Consider the following 19336-nt stretch of genomic DNA (forward strand, 5'->3'; position numbering starts at 1 on the left):
GATCCCAAGGCCTCTAATACTTCAGGTATGGCAGGGAGGCAGGGATGGCTGGCCAGAGAGGGCCAGGTGGAGAGACCTGGGGGAGTGAGGCCACAGGGTTGGGGGGCCATGGCCAAGACTTTGACTTCTGCCCAGAGTCAGATGGGAGCTGTTGGAGGGTTGTCAGCAGATGAGGGCCGTGCTCTGACTTGGGTGTTAAAAGGATCATGATAGCTGGCTGCGGGTGTCCTGGGCCAAGCAGCAGGGTGACAGGAGGCAGAGACAGGGCGCTGGTTTGAACCTGGGATGCCTGGGGTGGTGAAAGGTGGTCGATGCTGGTCATGCTGTAAGGGAGCCTCAGTGAGTTCCAGGCAAATGAGCAGGTTCGTTTTAGGGAGTGTCTGTGACAAGCACACACTCTTTTTTGGTGTTGCTGCCAGATCCAAGGATCGATGTCGTGCTTGCTGGTGGCCACATTGTGCCCCAAGATGAGACCCAGAAGCTAGTGGAAAGCCAAGACATCGTCACCGGGACTCAGACTGAGCTGGGGACTGGAAGCCAGCTCCTTTCCTGCCTGTCTCCTCAGCCTGCTCCAGGGTAAGTCCCTTGGTGGGAGGTTAAGGTTTAGTAAAAGGCCAGGCAGATGGTAAGTGAATGAGGAACATGTCAGAGAGAAATATTCAGCCTATTATTCATAGTAATATTGAAAACTCACGTGTGTTGAGCGCCTGCTGTGTTCCACACACAGTGACAGCTGGGTTTTCTGTGCTGCCTGGCTGAGTCCTTATCAGCCTGTACGGGGGGGCACCGTGCTGTTACTATCTGACTGTAGGGATAAGGAAGCAGGCTATGGAGAGTTCCAGATTGTTTAGGTAGATTTCAGAGAACTGATGAAAACATAACATAATTTTATCATTTTCTTTCTTTTTTTTTTTTGAGACAGAGTCTCGCTCTGTAGCCCAGGCTGGAGTGCAGTGGTGCCATCTCAGCTCACTGCAACCTCTGCCTCCGGGTTCACGCCATTCTCCTGCCTCAGCCTCCCAAGTAGCTGGGACTACAGGTACCTGCCACCACGCCCGGTTAATTTTTTGTATTTTTTTTCAGTAGAGACAGGGTTTCACCGTGTTGGCCAGGATGGTCTCAATTTCCCAACCTCTTGATCAGCCCACTTTGGCCTCCCAAAGTGCTGGGATTAATTTTATCATTTTCAAAGTCATACGAATCTGTTCTCTGCATATTTTTAAATGTTCTATTTAGAGTAAAGGAAGTTTATATTAGAGAATTAGGAACATTTGGAAAAGTAGAAATAAAAACTCATTCTATTCTCATGGTCCTATTGTGCATAGCATGTGTGTGTGTTTAACCCATTTTCTTCTTCGGAATCTTTTTTTTTTTTTTTGAGACAGTCTCACTCAACTGCCCAGGCTGGAGTGCAGTGACGTGATCTCGGTTCACTGCAACCTCTGTCCCCCGGGTTCAAGCGATTCTCCTGCCTCAGCCTCCTGAGTAGCTGGAACTACAGGCGCCCGCCACCACGCCCGGCTAATTTTTGTATTTTTACTAGAGACGGGGTTTCACCGTGTTGGCCAGACTGGTCTCAATCCCTTGACCTCATGATTCCCCCACCTTGGCCTCCCAAAGTGCTGGGATCACAGGGGCGAGCCACCGCGCCCGGCCCAGAATCTTTTTATGCACAGTTTACAGTAAAGGTGCCCAGACTGTAGGTGCCCAGGTGGTCCAGGACCCTTTCTTGGCTGCCTGCAGACCCCGGGTCCCTTCCTGCACCGTGCCCCCTACACCCCGCTGCCCTGGGTCAGGGCGGAGGTTAGACTGCCTGCCGTCAAGCCTGACGCACCATTTCCTTCTGTCTGCCTTCTGCTCATCGCCGTGTCTGTGATATTTATCCACCTTGTTGTGTTTTCTAGTCTTGAAATTATTTTAAAAAATATGTAATAGATACATATAAAATACGTGTGTTTAAAAATATGTAATACATGAATATGTGTTTTTTTAATTATAGAAGAATAATGGTAAAAGCGACAGTTCCCTTGGCCGTCTTCCAGTCCCCCTCTTCCAATCCCACTCTTTCCCCCAGGGGACCGCAGTCAGCAGTTAGAACCTTCCAGGCCTTCTTCCTGTGCATTCAACTATAGTTATATATTATAATTTTATGTGTGCATGTGCATATGTGTGCTCACATGTTACTGCTTCTTTCCTTTAGCACGGCTGGGATTATACCGTGCACACTGTCCTAAATGTGTGCGTATGTGTATGCACATGCATGTCCTGCAGATCTTCCTCTACAGGCCCCCTCGGAACGAAGCCTCCTGGATGGCATCCTAGCTCATGAGCCACTGTCCCACTGGCTGACGTGCTGGTGCTTTCTCTTGTTTGCTTAGCCTCCCTGGTTTTCCATTTGCCACTGTGTGTCCACGTTCAGTGACGTGAGAGAGCAGCTGTTGGCTCTACTTGCTCTCCTTCCACTGTGTGGAACAGAGCAGGCGCTCAACACATGTGAGTTTTCAATATTACTATGAATAATATTGCTGTGTGCACCTCTCCAGAGGTGCCACCAAGCTGAAATGGGGTGACCGTCGTTGAGGGCCCAAGTCTGGCCCGTGGGTGCTCACAGCACTAGCGACTGGGCCCCCTTGCCAGTGCTCCCCTTGTCTGGGACGTCTCGGCAGACAGAGGCCACGTGGCCCGTTGCTCTCCTCAGGACCTTGGACACAACTCATCTGCCAGGACTTGGTTGTACCAAGGGAGTTGGCCAAGATCAGCCAATTCCTAGTCTTTCTATTGGATTGGACGTTTTTGGATGTCAGAGTTCTAAGAGTTTGATTAGCATCTACTACACATCTAGTGCAGTTATGACTACAGAGATTTATCCATTCATTCACCCGCTCAGTCACTGACTCGTTCACTTATTCAACAAATGAGCATTGCAGAAGACTTGAGGTGTGTTCCTGAGAACTGTGGTCTGGTCAGGACAATAAGCTGAAACAGTAAGAGGACAGGGGTAGGAAGCATGAAGGAAGGAGGTGAGCTGTACGGAGTGCTTTTGTGTTCTAGGGATTTAAGTTGGGTGCTTCCTCTAAGTTGTCTCCTTTAGTTTTCCTGGTAATCCCGGGAGTGCAGTCTGATTGTTAGCAAATGGATGCTGAAGCTGAGTGAATTGTTAGACTGTGGATCAGGTACTAGAAGAGACCAGACCCCAAGTGATGTGCTCAGACAGCAGGTGGGGGTTTCGGATCTCCACGGAGGCCAGGCCCTGGTGCATCCCCAGTGGAGGACCTATGGTCCCTGGGGCTGCCCTGGGTTGAGGTCCCAGCAGCTCAAGGGACTGTGTGCACTTGGCAGATCACATCCTTCATGCCCTGACTGCATGCTGGCCAGACTGAGTGGCATGGCGATGCCTGGCTGCCAGGGCAGCTGGAGGATGTACTTGTGTTTCCTGAGTTGCTGTCCTGCTGAAAGTCAGAGATCTACAGTTTCACAGTCTCTTAGCCAAAATTGTGAAACCCAAAATGCCCCCAACACTGAAATATTTTTCTTAGAATTGATGCTAAAAGCATTGGATGGTCAAATTGGCCCTGAGCGCACGTGAAGCTGTTCGTGGCTTTCCCTTGACCTCTGCAGTTTGAGTATTCAGAGGCCTCGCTGCAGACACAGGGCAGTGGATGCCCATGAGGCCCTCTCCCCAGCCTGCTGGGGTCTCCCTAGCAAGTGGCCATATGATTTTTCTGAAATCCCCAGACACATCTGGCCCAAGGGTTTTGATGGAAGGGCCGCGGACCCAGGTGACCGCGGAGAGGAGAACGGGTACTGAGGCTGCAGCAGTCTGCTACTCAGGCCCCAAGAGCATGGGTGAAGATGCAGGGCTGCCCAGGGGCCTCAGCTGTGTGTCCAGACTGTGCCCCAGAGGTTGCCCAGACTCTTTGGCAAGGGACTTTATGAGACCCTCGTGGTGTGCATTCGCCTCCTGCCTTACCTGGTCCTGCAGGAGGATGTGCGGTTTCCTGGCATTTGCATGGGGTTTGTCTCAAGCATGGGATGGATAGAGAGGGAGAGGGAGGTGCAGGGGAGAGAGAGATGGGAGAGATGGAGGGAGAGATGCAGGCAGACGCAGACCCTCCGCCTACCCCTAGTTCCCCTCAGAAAACTGCTTTTCCTCAGAACTTGGCTCAGAATCCCTTTCTCTGTGGAACCCACCCTTCCTTCCTCTTGGTCTTTTTTTTTTTGAGATGGTCTTGGCCATTGCCCAGGCTGGAGTGCAGTGGTGCGATCACAGCTCACTGCAGCCTAGACTCTTGTGCTCAAGCGAGGTTCCCACTGCAGCCGCCCAGGTAGCTGGGACTACAGGTGTGTGTCACCACGCTGGCTAATTTTTTAATTTTTTGTAGAGACGAGGTCTCCCTGTGTTGTCCAGGCTGGTCTCGAACTCCTGGGCTCAGCCTCCCACAGTGCTGGGATTACAGGTGTGAGCCACTGTGCCCGGTCCTGTGCTCTTCCTGAGCCTCTGGTGTACCTTTACTAGGTTGCTGACGTTAACCTGTTTGTCTGTCCCCGAGTGAGGGGGTGCGGTCACATTCTGTTCATCTGCTGCCCAGCGTCAGTCTGTCGTGTGGAGGCCACAGTGCGTGGCTGACAGGAGGCCTGGGTCCATTCGCTCTGTAATCATCCTGTCTGGACTGTGGCAGCCTCCTCGTGGGTCACCACGTGCTGAATGCTGGGGGACATTGTGTGCCACCTCTTAGGAGCCGCCCTCACCAGCCTCCTCTCTCTTTTTTTTTTTTTTTTTGAGACGGAGTCTCGTGCTGTTGCCCAGGCTGGAGTGCAGTGGCCGGATCTCAGCTCACTGCAAGCTCCGCCTCCCGGGTTTACGCCATTCTCCTGCCTCAGCCTCCCGAGTAACTGGGATTACAGGCGCCCGCCAACTCACCCGGCTAGTTTTTTGTATTTTTTTAGTAGAGACGGGGTTTCACCGTGTTCGCCAGGATGGTCTCGATCTCCTGACCTCGTGATCCACCCGCCTCGGCCTCCCAAAGTGCTGGGATTACAGGCTTGAGCCACCGCGCCCAGCCTCCTCTCTCTTTTTTGGCCCCCATCCCCTTCTTTCTTTGTTTTTGTTTAAGACGGAGTCTTACTCTGTCACCCAGGCTGGAGTGCAGTGGTGCAACCTCTGCCTCCCAGGCTAAAACGATTCTCCTGCCTCAGCCTCCAAGTAGCTGGGATTACAGGTGCCTGCCACTACACCTGGCTGATTTTTGTATTTTTAGTAGAGACAGGGCTTTGCCATGTTGGCCAGGCTGGTCTCAGACTCCTGACCTCAAGTAATCCGCCCACTTCAGCCTCCCAAAGTGCTGGGATTACAGGTGTGAGCCACTGTGCCCGGCCCCCCCGACCCCTGTCCCCTTCTGTGTGGGCCCCATCTGAGAGCCATTTCCCTAGTGGCTGTGAAGTCACATGGTGTTTGTAGTCAATCAGTTTTTTTTTTTTTTTTTTTTTTTTTTTTACTGTTGTAGAGTTTGCCAGGGACCCTCCAATCCCTCTCTCCTTTCCTCTCACACCTCCTCAAGGCAGCAGCAGGGACTTCCCCTTGCAGGCAGGGCTGCGGCTAAGCTGCACGGCTGACTGGGGTTTGGAGGCCCTGAGATGGAACGAGAGCGCTGAGCAAAGCATTGGCAAGTGCTCCTGTACTTTACTGCTGGGCTTTTGGTAGCATTCTCTGCTAAATCATTTCTAAATACGGACTTAATTGGGAGAAATTTAAGATAAGTGCTTTTTAACTTGGTCACAAAATTTGGTCTTTCTCTTGTTATAAAGTGGTGGCATTTAATGCTTTGTACTTAGTTCTAATGGACAATCGGTGCAATCTCTCCTTTTGACTCATCTGTGGCCCTACATGATGGTCACCCACGTCATTATCCCCAGGGTGGACAGTGTTCCAGACGGAAGCCTGCCAGTGCACGGTGAACAGGTGCTGCCCAAGGACCAGCAAGTCACTGCCTTGGGGAGAGAGGAACCTGTGGCAATAGAGAGTCCCGGACAGGATCTTCTGGGAGAAAGCAGGTCTGAACCAGTGGATGTGAAGCCATTTGCTTCTTGTGAAGATTCTGCAGCTCCAGTCCCAGCTGAGGATGGGGGCAGTAACGCTGGCATGTGCGGCCTGTGTCAGGAGGCCCGGCTAGAGCGGATGGGAGTCAGTGGTCCCGGTGGTTCAGACCTTTGGGCTGGGGCTGCCATGGCCAAGCCCCAGGCCAAGGGTCAGCTGGTGGGGGGCAGCCTCCTGATGCACTGCCCTTGCTATGGGAGTGAATGGGGCTTGTGGTGGCAAAGCCAGGACTTGGCCCCCAACCCCTCTGGGATGGCAGGCCTCTCGTTTGGGACACCTACTCTAGATGAGCCGTGGCTGGGAGTGAAAAACGACCGAGAAGAGCTGCAGACCTGCTTGATGAAGGAGCAGCTGTCCCAGTTGAGCCTTGCGGGAGCCCTGGATGTGCCCCACGCCGAACTCGTTCCGACAGAGCGCCCGGCTGTCCCTGCTCCTGTGTTGTCCTGCGATCTGGGAGGCAGAGACCTATACGGTGGCTTCACGGGCAGCTCCTCAGCCTGCTATGCCTTGGCCACGGACCTCCCCGGGGGCCTGGAAGCAGTGGAGGCCCAGGAGGTTGATGTGAATTCGTTTTCCTGGAACCTCAAGGAACTCTTTTTCAGTGACCAGACAGACCAAACTTCATCAAGTTGTTCCTGTGCTACGTCTGAACTCAGAGGGACACCCTCTTCCTTGGCAGTGGGCTCCGATCCAGATGTGGCCAGTCTCCAGGAACAGGGGTCACGTGTCCTGGATGACAGGGAGCTGTTATTACTGACTGGCACCTGTGTTGACCTTGGCCAAGGCCGACGATTCCGGGAGAGCTGCCTGGAACATGATCCAACAGAACCGCTTGAGGTTTGTTTGGTGTCCTCTGAGCATTATGTAGCAAGCGACGGAGAAAGCCCAGGACACATTCCTTCCGTGTTGGATGCTGGCCCTGAGGACACGTGCCCATCAGCAGAGGAGCCAAGGCTGAACGTCCAGGTCACCTCCACACCCGTGATGCCCGGGGCTGCTGGCCTGCAGCGGGAGATCCAGGAGGGTGCCTACTCCGGGAGCTGCTATCATCGAGATGGCTTACGGCTGAGTATGTCCCGGGCCCCATGGGAAGAAGCATGGTGCCCCCAGAGCACAGTGAAGTGGGGGTGCAGGGCCTTCCTTGTTCTGGGGTCTGATGGGGTTTCGCCCTGGAATAGTTTCAGCAGAAATCGTGTTTTAAAGGAGAATGCATTATCATACGCCCCTTGAAAATTAAGATTACAAATGTGTGTGCCTGGGGAGGGTGGCACCCAGGGTCCCAGGACACCTGCCCCATGCCCATCAGTTCCAGCTGTGTCTCCTAACTCAGGCCATACACTTCAGAGAGCCACTCCTCGCAGCACTTGGGGAGATTCTGTTGGGAGCAGGAGAGGCGCGGGGACATACGTCATGCTGGAGTCTGTCTCTCAACCTCCCGCCGGCCCCCACCTCAGTGGTCACATGGAGAGGCCGAGAGAGATGTGAGCATGGCGAGGTGCTCACGTGTTCTTCTTCTGTGCTTTTGGTGTTTAGGCTGCCCTGATCTCTGAAAAACGAAAAACCTGCCCTTCTGTGAGGGTCATGTGATCAGGCCACTCTGCTTGCCCCTTTGAGGTTGATTCTGTTTTACTTTCTTTTTATTTTCATTTCTTTTTTTTTTTTTTTGAGACAGAGTCTTGCTCTGTTGCCCAGGCTGGAGTGCAGCAGTGTGACCTCAGCTCACTGCAAGCTCTGCCTTCCCAGTTCACGCCATTCTCCTGCCTCAGCCTCCCGAGTAACTGGGACTACAGGTGCCCACCACCACGCCTGGCTAATTGTATTTTTAGTAGAGACGGGGTTTCACCGTGTTAGCCAGGATGGTCTCGATCTCCTGACCTCGTGATCCACCCGCCTCAGCCTCCCAAAGTGCTGGGATTACAGGTGTTAGCCACTGCGCCCTGCCTATTTTTTTTTATTTTTTGAGACAGAGTCTCACTCTGTCACCCTAGCTGGAGTGCAATGGCATGGTCTTGGCTCACTGCAACCTCCGCCTCCCGGGTTCAAGCGATTCTCCTGCTTCAGTCTCCTGAGTAGCTGGGACTACAGGCGTGTGCCACCACACCTGGCTAACTTTTTTGTATTTTTAGTAGAGACAGGGTTTCACTATGATGGCCAGGCTGGTCTCAAACTCCTGACCTTGTGATCCACCCGCCTTGGCCTCCCAAAGTGCTGGGATTACAGGCGTGAGCCACTGAGCCTGGCCAATTTTTTGTATTTTTAATAGAGATGGGGTTTCACCATGTTAGCCAGGATGGTCTCGATCTCCTGATCTTGTGATCCGCCCACCTCGGCCTCCCAAAGTGCTGAGATTACAGGTGTGAGCTACCGCACCTGGCCATATTTTCCTCGTTTCTTAATAGGTCCACATTATTTTAATCAGTTGTTTCCATATTGCTGATTTTGTAGTGCTGATAACTACGGTTCTTTATTTAAAAGAATTTTGTAAATAACACGTGTTATTTGTACAAACATTAGAAATATAAACAAGAAGAAAATAAAATGAGCTGTAAATCCCCACCACCAAAAAAGGCTAACCACACTTACGTTGGTGTATAGCAGGAGGCTGTGGAAAAATGCGTACGTGCTTTCTCTGGATAAGTGGGTATGGAGTTTAATATGGCTATTAGTGACTAGAGCAGGTGCACGTGTACATGGTTTTAATGTAAGCCTTTCACATTCTTGTCACCGGAAGGCCGAAGACCCACTGTGTAGGGGCACGTTGAATGCAGGTTCCTCAGGCTATTCTGAGTTTGGGGTGGTCTGCAGGCCTCTCCGAAGGGCTTCCTTGGCCTCTGGCTGCCCTGAGTGAGGAGGTGTGGTGGTTGCAGGCCTGCAGGCTATGCCCCGAGATGTTTCCCTGGCCGGCCCTGACAGCTTTCCTCTAGGCCTTGGTGCTGCCTACCTGTGCCTGGGCTGTTCTCTGGGCCGCGTTCTGGGGACTGGACTTTCTAACCTAAAGCTGCTGGGGACTGAACTGTTGCATTCTGGGTACTGGACTTTCTAACCTAAAGCTGCTGGGGACTGAACTGTTGCATTCTGGGGACTGGACTTTCTAACCTAAAGCTGCTGTCTAGCCAGGTCAGCACAGGCCTGTGCGTTCTTACCTTCTTACCCTTCAGGCGTACAGTTTGAGGTGAGGCGGGTGGAGCTCCAAGGCCCCACACCTCTGTTCTGCTGCTGGCTGGTGAAAGACCTCCTCCACAGCCACCTCGACTCAGCCGCCAGGACCCGCCTGTTCCTTGCCAGCCTGCCCAGCTCCACCCACTCCACCGCTGCGGAGCTCACCGGACCCAGCCTGGTGGAAGTGGGTATTTGCAGTTAATGCCTGCCCTGGACTTGTCTTGTACCGTGTGGCAGATATCCTAGTTGGCATCTCTCTGTGTTTCCTCGGATATGGGAATACGGTCTGTTTGTAACTTTTGTTTTCTTTTTTTTTTTTTTGTGGGACGGAGTTTCGCTCTTGTTCCCCAGGCTAGAGTGCAATGGCGCGATCTCGGCTCACTGCAACCTCCGCTTCCTGGGTTCGGGTGATTCACCTGCCTCAGCCTCCCGTGTAGTGGAGATTACAGGCACGCATCACCACGCCTGGTTAATTTTGTATTTTTAGTAGAGACTGGGTTTCTCCTTGTTGGCAAGGCTGGTCTTGAACTCCCGACCTCAGGTGATCCACCCGCCTTGGCCTCCCAAAGTTCTGGGATTACAGAAGCGAGCCACTGCACCCAGCCCTGTTTGTAACTTTCCACACTGTCTTCTAGTATCCAGTGTGACTATACAGCCACTTTAAATCTGCATAAGTCCATGTGTATGGTGGGGTGTGAACACGTTTCAACATGTGTGCCAGTTGGGATCAGTGTGCTGAGGCTGCTTGGGGTGCCCTGTGGAGATAGGCCTTCAGACCTGTCTGAGAGCATGGGAGCCGAGGGGACTGGAAGGCAGGGCACACCTGCCTCGGGCAGCTACTGAAGACGCAGGGGGACCACTGTGGGTGCTGCACCTCTGCCAGGTGCAGTTGCATGTGACCCCACAGACCTTCCTCTACATTGCAGGTGCTCAGAGCCAGACCCTGGTTTGAGGAGCCCCCCAAGGCTGTGGAACTGGAGGGGTTGGCGGCCTGTGAGGGCGAGTACTCCCAAAAGTACAGCACCCTGAGCCCGCTGGGTAGTGGGGCCTTCGGCTTCGTGTGGACTGCTGTGGACAAGGAAAAAAACAAGGAGGTATGCTGGCTGTGGGAGGGGAGTGGCGCCAGGCACCACTTCAAATGGCTCTTGACTTTTGGTCCCAGTTCTCTAAACCTGGGGTTTTTGGAGGAGTCCTGTACATACGGCACCAAGCACACAACCTGGCATGTGGGCGGTTTCCGGATACAAGGAGGCTCTCCCAGCAGCACACATGTCGACATCCAGTCATGTGGGCGGTTTCCGGATACAAGGAAGCTCTCCCAGCAGCACACACGGCACACACGTCGACATCCAGGGTTGCTGATCCCGTCAAGTTGTAGATTCAGACCTCGAACAGGCCAGGCTCAGGGCTTCGCCTCCTGCCCTTGTGTTGAGATCCCACATCTGGATCTGTGTTCCCTCCTTTCTGAGCTTGGGTCTTGTGCCATTCTCCTACTGCCCACTTAGATGCTGATATCTCGCGGGCACTGCACATGCACGCTTAAAACCAAATTTAGGACCTCCTCCACCCCGCTGGAAAAAACCCCCAAGAAAGAGGCAAGCGAGCTAACCAGCAGAAGCCCTTGGTCTTCCCAGGCCCCGGGAGTGATTGCGTTGTTTATAGCTCACGGCTGGAGCAGGGACTGGTGTGTGCGAGGCGTCCCTCTAGGTGCACTGAACACTGCCAGCTGCTCGTTCCCCCCACCCCTTTCCTCCCCAGTTATCATGGCCATTCTTACATACTCTCCTTCCAAGTAAGGTTTAGAACTTACTGTCCCTCCCTCCCAAGTCCTCTCGGGATTCGTAGCTGCCTGGACATGTTGCGTTGTGGGGGAGTTGACCTCAGGACGATGCCCACTTTCCTGTTCAGAAGCAGCATCTGCTGCTTGCTGTGAATCCTGTTAGATTGTCCAGGTGTGTTCGTGCCTGGCTTGGCGGGTTCCTGGGAGGGTCACGGAATACTGCCCACGGGATCCTTTGCTCCCTGCATTTTCTAGTCACTTGTGGCTGGAATACACGAAAGATCCGAGCTTGGATTGATTCATCATATGTCTGTATCCACGTCTTCCTAGTACTCATGCTTTTTTAGTGGATCTTTTGGATTTTCTAGATCAACAACCACTCCTCTGCAGTAATGACAGTGTTGTCCCTCCCCTCTGTGATTTGCCTGTCATCATCCTTTGATCCTTTGCTCCTGTCTGTCCTTAGCTAGGACCTGTGGAGTGTGCTGCACAGCAGGTGTGCTGCTGCTTCTCCAAGGTGGCCATGGCTCCTTTCATTCCTGATGAGCATCTTTTATTCAAGGATCTTTCATTTTACTTTCAACTTGCTAAAATGTTTTAAGAATGAGTGTTGAGTTCTATCAAATTCTATCAAAAGATGTCTTTTCAGCATCTATTGAGATATTCATATCCTTCTTGCCTTTATTAATAAAATGAATAACATAGTCACAGAATCTGTCTTTGATTATGTTATAACAGTTCTTAATGCATTGCAGAATTTGACTTTTGATTTGCTATTTCTCTCTCTCTTTTTTTTTTTTTTTAGACGGCCTCTTGCTCTGTTGCTGGGCTAGAGTGCAGTGACATGATCTCAGCTCACTGCAACCTCCGCCTCCCGGGTTCAAGTGATTCCCCTGCCTCAGCCTCCCAAGTAGCTGGGGTTACAGGCATGCACCACCACGCCCAGCTAATTTTTTGTATTTTAGTAGAGTTGGGATTTCACCATGTTGGCCAAGACGGTCTCGATCTCTTGACCACCCACCTTGGCCTCCCAAAAGTGCTGGGATTACAGGCGTGAGCCACTGCGCCTGGCCTGATTTGCTATTTCTATTTGGGATTTTTTTCGTTTATATTCATACCTGAGTTTTGTTTCATTTCATTTCTTTTCTCTTTTTTTTCTCTTTTTCATTTATATTCATACTTGACTTCCTTCCTTCCTTCCTGCCTTCCTTCGCTCCCTTCCTCCCTCCTTTCCTCCCTCCTTCCCTCCTTCCCTTCTTCCTTTTTTTTTTTTTTTTAATGTCAGAGTTGCATGAGGCTGGCCTAGTGGTGGTTGGATGGTGTGTCAATACCTGGAAGATGATGTTCCCTTGGCTGCCCTAATTCTTGTTTCACTCTCTTTTTTTGCTTCACTTGCCAAATAATTGTCTGTTTTACTCATCAAGTATTTTTTTGGTTTCTTTTAATTTCTTGTACTTTCTATGAGTTAATTTTGCTATTTTTCTAGATTATTGTATTGAATGTGTATTTTCAATGCTGTTAGTGATAACAGTGTTTACAGTATTAAGCTTTCAGAATACACTTTGGCCATATCCTAGAGGTTTTACTCTACAGTGCTTTTGTTGTCATGTGTTTCTAAGCAGTTTGATTTTTTTTTTTTTCTTTTTTTGAGACTGGGTCTCACTCTGTCATCCAGGCTGAAGTGCCGTGGTATGATCTAAGCTCACTGCAGCCTCTGCTGCCTGGGCTCAAGTGATCCTTCCACCTCAGCTTCCTGACTAGCTGGGACTACAGGCATGCACCATCACATCTGGCTACTTTTTTTGTGCTTTCTTTTTTTGGGGGGTAGAGACAGAGTTTTGCCATGTTATTCAGGCTGGTCTCAAACTCCTGGGCTCAAGCGATCTACCTGCCTTGGCCTCTCAAAGTTCTGGGATTACAGGTGTGAGCCACCATGCCCAGCCAACAGTTTGATTTTTAAGTTTCTGTTTTCATCTTTAATTTATCTGAGCAGATCTTCTCATTCTTGGTTTGTATCAGGAATCCGATGGACTCTAGGGGTTTCTTTAAACCTTCATAGCTTAAGGCAGAAGAAAGAAGCCCCAGCATCTTTCTCTTGCTGTTAAAAGAAACCACATGAGTAGTTTTTGCCTTTAAAAAAAAAGATGTCAATTTAAATGTTATTATAAAGCCAACAAATTATTGAGTAAAGGAACCAATCAAAAAATAGACTCTTAAGGGTTGTTAACGGTTCATAGAACAGAGTGCAGTTCCCACGTCTTAAGAATCTCCTTTGTACCAAGAACGCTCCTAGGCCTGGTTACCTGGTGACGGAGAGCAGAGATGGGCATATGTCCCCTGCCGTCAGTCACTGTGCTGGTGGTTACCTGGTGACGGAGAGCAGAGATGGGCACACATCCCCTGCCGTCAGTCACTGTGCTGGTGGTTACCTGGTGACGGAGAGCAGAGATGGGCACACGTCCCCTGCCGTCAGTCACTGTGCTGGTGGTTACCTGGTGACGGAGAGCAGAGATGGGCACACGTCCCCTGCCGTCAGTCACTGTGCTGGTGGTTACCTGGTGACGGAGAGCAGAGATGGGCACACGTCCCCTGCCGTCACTGTGCTGGTGGTTACCTGGTGACGGAGAGCAGAGATGGGCACACGTCCCCTGCCGTCACTGTGCTGGTGGTTACCTGGTGACGGAGAGCAGAGATGGGCACACGTCCCCTGCCGTCACTGTGCTGGTGGTTACCGGGTGACGGAGAGCAGAGATGGGCACACGTCCCCTGCCGTCACTGTGCTGGTGGTTACCTGGTGACGGAGAGCAGAGATGGGCATACGTCCCCTGCCGTCACTGTGCTGGTGGTTACCGGGTGACGGAGAGCAGAGATGGGCACACGTCCCCTGCCGTCACTGTGCTGGTGGTTACCTGGTGATGGAGAGCAGAGATGGGCATACGTCCCCTGCCGTCACTGTGCTGGTGGTTACCGGGTGACGGAGAGCAGAGATGGGCACACGTCCCCTGCCGTCAGTCACTGTGCTGGGCAGGGTGGGAGAAGCCAGGGTGCTGGGAGGTTGATCCTGTACAGTTTATTAGAACTAGCTTTATGGGTGGGATGCAGTGGCTCACTCTTGTAATCCTAGCACTTCAGGAGGCCGAGGCCAGAGGATTTCTTGGCCCAGGAGTTTGAGACCAGCCTGGGCAACATAGTAAGACCTCGTCTCTACAAAACGTTAAAAAATTAGTCTGATGCAGAAGAATCACTTCATCCCAGGAGGTCGAGGCTGCAGTGAGCCGAGATCATGCTATTGCACTTCAGCCTGGGCAACAGAGCAAGACCCTATCTCCAAGAAAAAAAAAGCCAAAAACAACAACAAAAAGCTTTGTGGTGAATAAAAATGGCTTTCTTTTTTCTTCCCAGCTGTAGAGGAAAAGAGAATTTTTAGAAATCTTTCTGAGTTTTTTCCCCCAGCGTTTAGGATGACCTGCTATTTCAGGGTTAACCATTAATATCCCAGTAGTTATTAAGAGAAAGAGAGCAGGCCTGAGACATATAAAGCTTATGACATGTGAGAGAAAATGGCAGAACACTTGAATATGTAGAATATGAGACACCTATTGTTTTCCAGCTAATGCTCTGAGTTATTTAGGCAAATACTTAAATGCAGGATGCACAAATCATAAGTGTACATTGTTAGGGACTTTCAGCAACTGGACACACACACCACCAGCACCCAGATCAAGATGCAGAATTTCCCCAGCATCTCAGGAGCCCTTCTGGGCACAGACCCCAGGGTACCCACTCTCTTGGCTTTTAACATAATCAGGCTTGCCTATTTCTGGACATTGTATCTATTTATGTAATGCTCTAATGATGTGAGCTCCAATGATGTTGTGTATCTTTTTGTGTGCTTGTTCACCATCTGCATATTTTCTTTGATGAAATCTTTTCAAACCTTTGCCAGCTTTTAAAAATTGGGTTTTTGAGGCCAGGTGCAGTGACTCACGCCTGTAATCCCAGCACTTTGGGAGGCCAAAGCGGGAGGATCATGAGCTCAGGAGTTCGAGACCAGCCTGGCCAACATAGTGAAACCCTGTCTCTACTAAAGATACTAAAAATTAGCTGGGCATGGTGGCACGCACCTGTAATCCCAGCTACTCAGGAGGCTGAGGCAGGAGAATCACTTGAACCTGGGAGGTAGGGGTTGCAGTAAGTCGAGATCGTGCCGTTGCACTCCAGCCTGGGCAACAGGGAGAGACTTCATCTCAAAAAAAAAAAAAAAGGATTTTTAAACAATATTGAATTTTAAGAGTTCTTTATAATTTCTAGTTACTATTCCTTTATCTGATAGGGAATTTCACCCAGTCTGTAGCTTGTCTTTTCATTCTCTTAGCAGTGCCTTTTGGAGAGCAGAGGTTTTTAATTTCGATGAAGTCCAGTTTATCAATTTTTCTGTTATGGATAATGCTTTTGGTACCCTATATAACCCAAAGTCACAAAGATTTTCTGTTTCCTCCTACAAGTTTTATAGCCCTCGGTTGTACATTGAGGTCTGTGAGGCAGTAGGAGTTGGTTTGGTGTGTGGTGCAAGCCATGGCTGAGGCTTACCTTGTACACGTGAATTTCTACTAGTTTGGCACCAGTTGTTGAAAAGAATCCTTTCTCCGTTAGATGATCTTGGCAGAAATCAATTGACCATATGTGTGTGGGTCTGTTCAGTTCACCAGTCTGTGTCGATGTGCCTGCCAATGACTGCAGCTTCATAGTGAATCTTGAAACTCCGTCCGTTTTCAAGACTGCTTTGAATATCCTAAGTCCTTTGCTTGTTCATGTAAATTTTAGAATCAGCTTGTTGATTTAATTAATTAATTAGTTTTGGAGAAGACAGGGCCTTGCCCTGTCACCCAGGCTGGAATGCAGTGGTGCGATCATGGTTCGCTGCAGCCTCCACCACCTGGGCCCAAGCGATCCTCCCTTCTCTAGCCTCCCAAGTAGCTGGCACCACAGGTGTACACCACCACGCCCAGGTAATTTCTTAATTTTTGTAGAGATGGGGTCTTGCTGTGTTGCTCAGGCTGGTCTTGAACTCCTGGCCTCAAATGATCCTTTCACCTTTGTGTTTCAAAGTGATGGGATTACAGGTGTCAACCATGGTTGATTTTTTTTTTTTTTTTGAGATGAATTCTTGCTTTGTTGCCCAGGCTGGAGTGCAGTGGCGTGATCTCAGCTCACCGCAAGCTCCACCTCCCAGGTTCACGCCATTCTCCTGCCTCAGCCTCCTGAGTAGCTGGGACTACAGGCGCCCGCCACCACGCCCAGCTATTTTTTTGTATTTTTTAGTAGAGACGGGGTTTCACCGTGTTAGCCAGGATGGTCTCGATCTCCTGACCTCGTGATCCACCCGCCTTGGCCTCCCAAAGTGCTGGGATTACAGGCGTGAGCCACCGCATGCCCAGCCGGTTGATTTTGTTAATAATGCCTGCTGGGATTTTATTTGGATTTGTATTATCCGAGCTATTCGTGGAGAAGTCACACATTGATCGAATCTTCTGTGCCATTTACTTAGGTCGTGTTTGAATTTTCTCATCAATGTGCTGCAGTTTTCAGCATATGAATCCAACATATTTTGTTAGGTTTATCCCTAAGTGTGTCATATTTTGGATGCTGTTGTAAGTGGTATTGATTTTTAATTTTAATTTCCAGTTCGTCATTGGGAATATATAAAAATACGACCTATTTTTCTGTGTTGACTTTGTGTCCTGCAAACTTGCTAAACTTTTTTGGTAGATTCTTTGGGATTTTCTACATAGACAGTTGTATTATCTGTAAATGAGGAGTTTATCACCTCCTTTCTAATCTCTATGCCATTGATTGGTTGATTGATTGATTGCATTATTGCACTGGCCAAGACTTCCAGTAAAATATGAGCTAGGAGTGGTGAGAATGGACAGCCTCACTTTGTTCCCAATCTTAGAAAGAAAGCCTTAAGCCTTTCACTCTTAATGGTGAGGTTAACAGTGGGTTTTCTGTAGATGCCCTTTATCAGCTGAGGAAGCTCTCTTCTATTCCTTGTTTGCTGAGAGTATTTATTAGGAATGGATGTTGGCTTTTGTCAAGTGCTTTTTTCTGTATTGAGATGATACATTTTTTATTTATGTTGACATGATAAATTATAATGAGTTATGAATGTCGACTCAACCCTGCATTCTTGGGATTGCTCGTAAGGTGTTACTGCCCTTTTTCTATATTGCTGTATTCAGTTTGCTAATATCTTGTTAAGCATTTTTGCATCTACATTTATGAGGAATATTGGTTTGTAGTTTTCTAGCAACGTCTTTGTCTAATTTTAGTATAAGCATCATGCTGCCCTCATAAAAATGAATTTGTGGCCAGGAGTGGTGGCTCATGCCTATAATCCCAATACTTTGGGAGGCTGAAGCGGGAGAATTGCTTGAGCCCTGGAATTCAAGACTAGCCTGTGCAATGGAGTGAGACCTCATCTCTACAAAATAGTTTAAAAGTTAGCTGGGTGTGGTGGTGTGCGCCTGTAGTCCCAGTTACTTGAGAGGCTGAGGAAGGGGAATGGCATGAACCCGGGAGGCAGAGCTTGCAGTGAGCTGAGATTGTGCCACCGCAAGACTCTGTCTCAAAAAAAAAAAACAAAAAACAAGCATCTTGCTTACTGACATGAAGCCACGTGCCCAGTGAGAGCACAGATGAGGCCTCATTGGTGTAGAAGAGGCCCGTGGAGGGCGGGCACACGGTGCCCAATTAGCCAGCCAAGGCCAACGCCCCAGGGGTAGGGCGGAAGTGGGGTGGCATGCACAGGACACCCCAGCCCAGGCCTCTGCTGTCCCTACCTCCCTTCCTCCGCACCCTCCGAGAGAAAAGACAGTTTGGGCCTCAGCCTGAGAGTGTTTTGGCCATTTTGCATTTCCAAAAGGATTTTAGGATCAGCTTGTCAGTTTTGCACAAAAGTCTGCTGAGATTCTTGTAGGAATCACATTGAATCTGTAGCTCACTTTGCAGAGTATTGTCATCTTAACAATATTAAGTCTCCTGATCTGTGAACGTGGAAAGTTTTCTATTCATTTAGATCTTTAATTTCTTTCAATAGTGTTTTGTAATTTCAGTGTACAAGTCTTGTTCTTTTGTTTAGTCTCCATTATTTTTATGTCTCGTTTCTTCTTTTTCCCAGGTTTTTCATTTGCTAGAATATATTCGCTGCCAGTTTTTCCAGGAAGGAGTCGTGGGTACTATATTTTCAGTCCTTGTACATATTAAAATGTGTTTATTTCTCTTTCCCTCTCAGAACGTTTTAGACCTGTATCTGTTGTATCAGAACGTTTTAGACCTGTATCTGTTGTATCTGAACGTTTTAGACCTGTATCTGTTGTAATCTAGCATTATTTTGAAGTGAATTTTGCTGACAGCAACCAGATTTTTTTTTTCTTTCTTGATTTAAAGTCTTTGTCCTTCAGAATTTTCACCAGGATGTCTTTAGGGGTGTATGTTTGTGTGTGTTTTCTTTATTCTTGCTTGATACGTGGTAAGACTTTGATTTGAATATTTAACACTTCCTTTATTTTAAGAGGATTCTATTCTTAGATTCCGTTAATTCTTTCCTTCTCCCTCCTCCTGACACTCATTTTAGATGTGCATGGGCACGCCTGGAGGAGCCTGCCCTCTTGTCTCCTTGGCCCTGCAGCTGGACAGGCCGCAGGCCTCTTCACTTAGAGTGTCAGGGCCCCAGCCCTCCCAGAGACTCCTGGCGCTCTGCCGCATCTCAGCAGGCCCTACTTCTGCCCCTCAGGACCACAGCCCTGCTTCCCCTCGTCGTCTTGCTTTCCCTCAGTCTCGTCTCTGGCCTTTTGGGCCATGGTGGCCCTCCCGTCAAAGGGTCTTCAGAATTTGTCTCCTTTCATCTCTCACAGGCTGGCACCTAAGCCGCCCCCTTCTCTCCTGATGACTGTGAGATGCCTGGATGTTGGCCGGGTTCCAATGGTTCTTTCTGCTCCTGCCCTGGCCCCGACGCCCTCCTGATGCTCCCTTACGCTGCCTGCCCACCCCCTGCCTCCCTCACACCTCCTCACACAGCTCAGGTGCGCTCTGCCGCAGCCCCGTGCTCCTGCTGCCCTCTGCCTGAAGGACCTTCCCCGAGGCGCTCAGAAGCTGCCTTCCCGGGACTCGCTCCCTGTCCCACCCACCTCACAGGGGCTGCAGCCCCGCGGCACTGCCTGCCCCATCTTTTTTTCCTCCTTGGCACTCATCGTTCCCTGGTGAGTGATCTCGCTCAGCATCTCTTGCTGACACCTGAAAGA

The 19336-nt window shown here is 50.0% G+C and overlaps 2 protein-coding genes across 3 annotated transcripts in view; one reads left to right on the forward strand and one right to left on the reverse strand.

Annotated features, from left to right (window-relative positions):
- The window catches only part of PPP1R7 (protein phosphatase 1 regulatory subunit 7), a 136763-nt gene that overhangs the window by 56604 nt on the left and 60823 nt on the right, over window positions 1-19336 (reverse strand). The window lies entirely within an intron of this gene.
- The window catches only part of PASK (PAS domain containing serine/threonine kinase), a 48784-nt gene that overhangs the window by 19299 nt on the left and 10149 nt on the right, over window positions 1-19336 (forward strand). For both annotated transcript variants that reach the window (XM_050752025.1, XM_050752026.1), the window contains exons 9-12: window positions 420-576; window positions 5914-7163; window positions 9253-9437; window positions 10180-10347. In XM_050752025.1, the coding sequence (XP_050607982.1) occupies window positions 420-576; window positions 5914-7163; window positions 9253-9437; window positions 10180-10347 (1760 nt within the window). The remainder of the gene's footprint in view (window positions 1-419; window positions 577-5913; window positions 7164-9252; window positions 9438-10179; window positions 10348-19336) is intronic.

Source organism: Macaca thibetana, chromosome 12 (genome assembly GCF_024542745.1).
Source record: "Macaca thibetana thibetana isolate TM-01 chromosome 12, ASM2454274v1, whole genome shotgun sequence".
NCBI lineage: Eukaryota > Metazoa > Chordata > Mammalia > Primates > Cercopithecidae > Macaca > Macaca thibetana.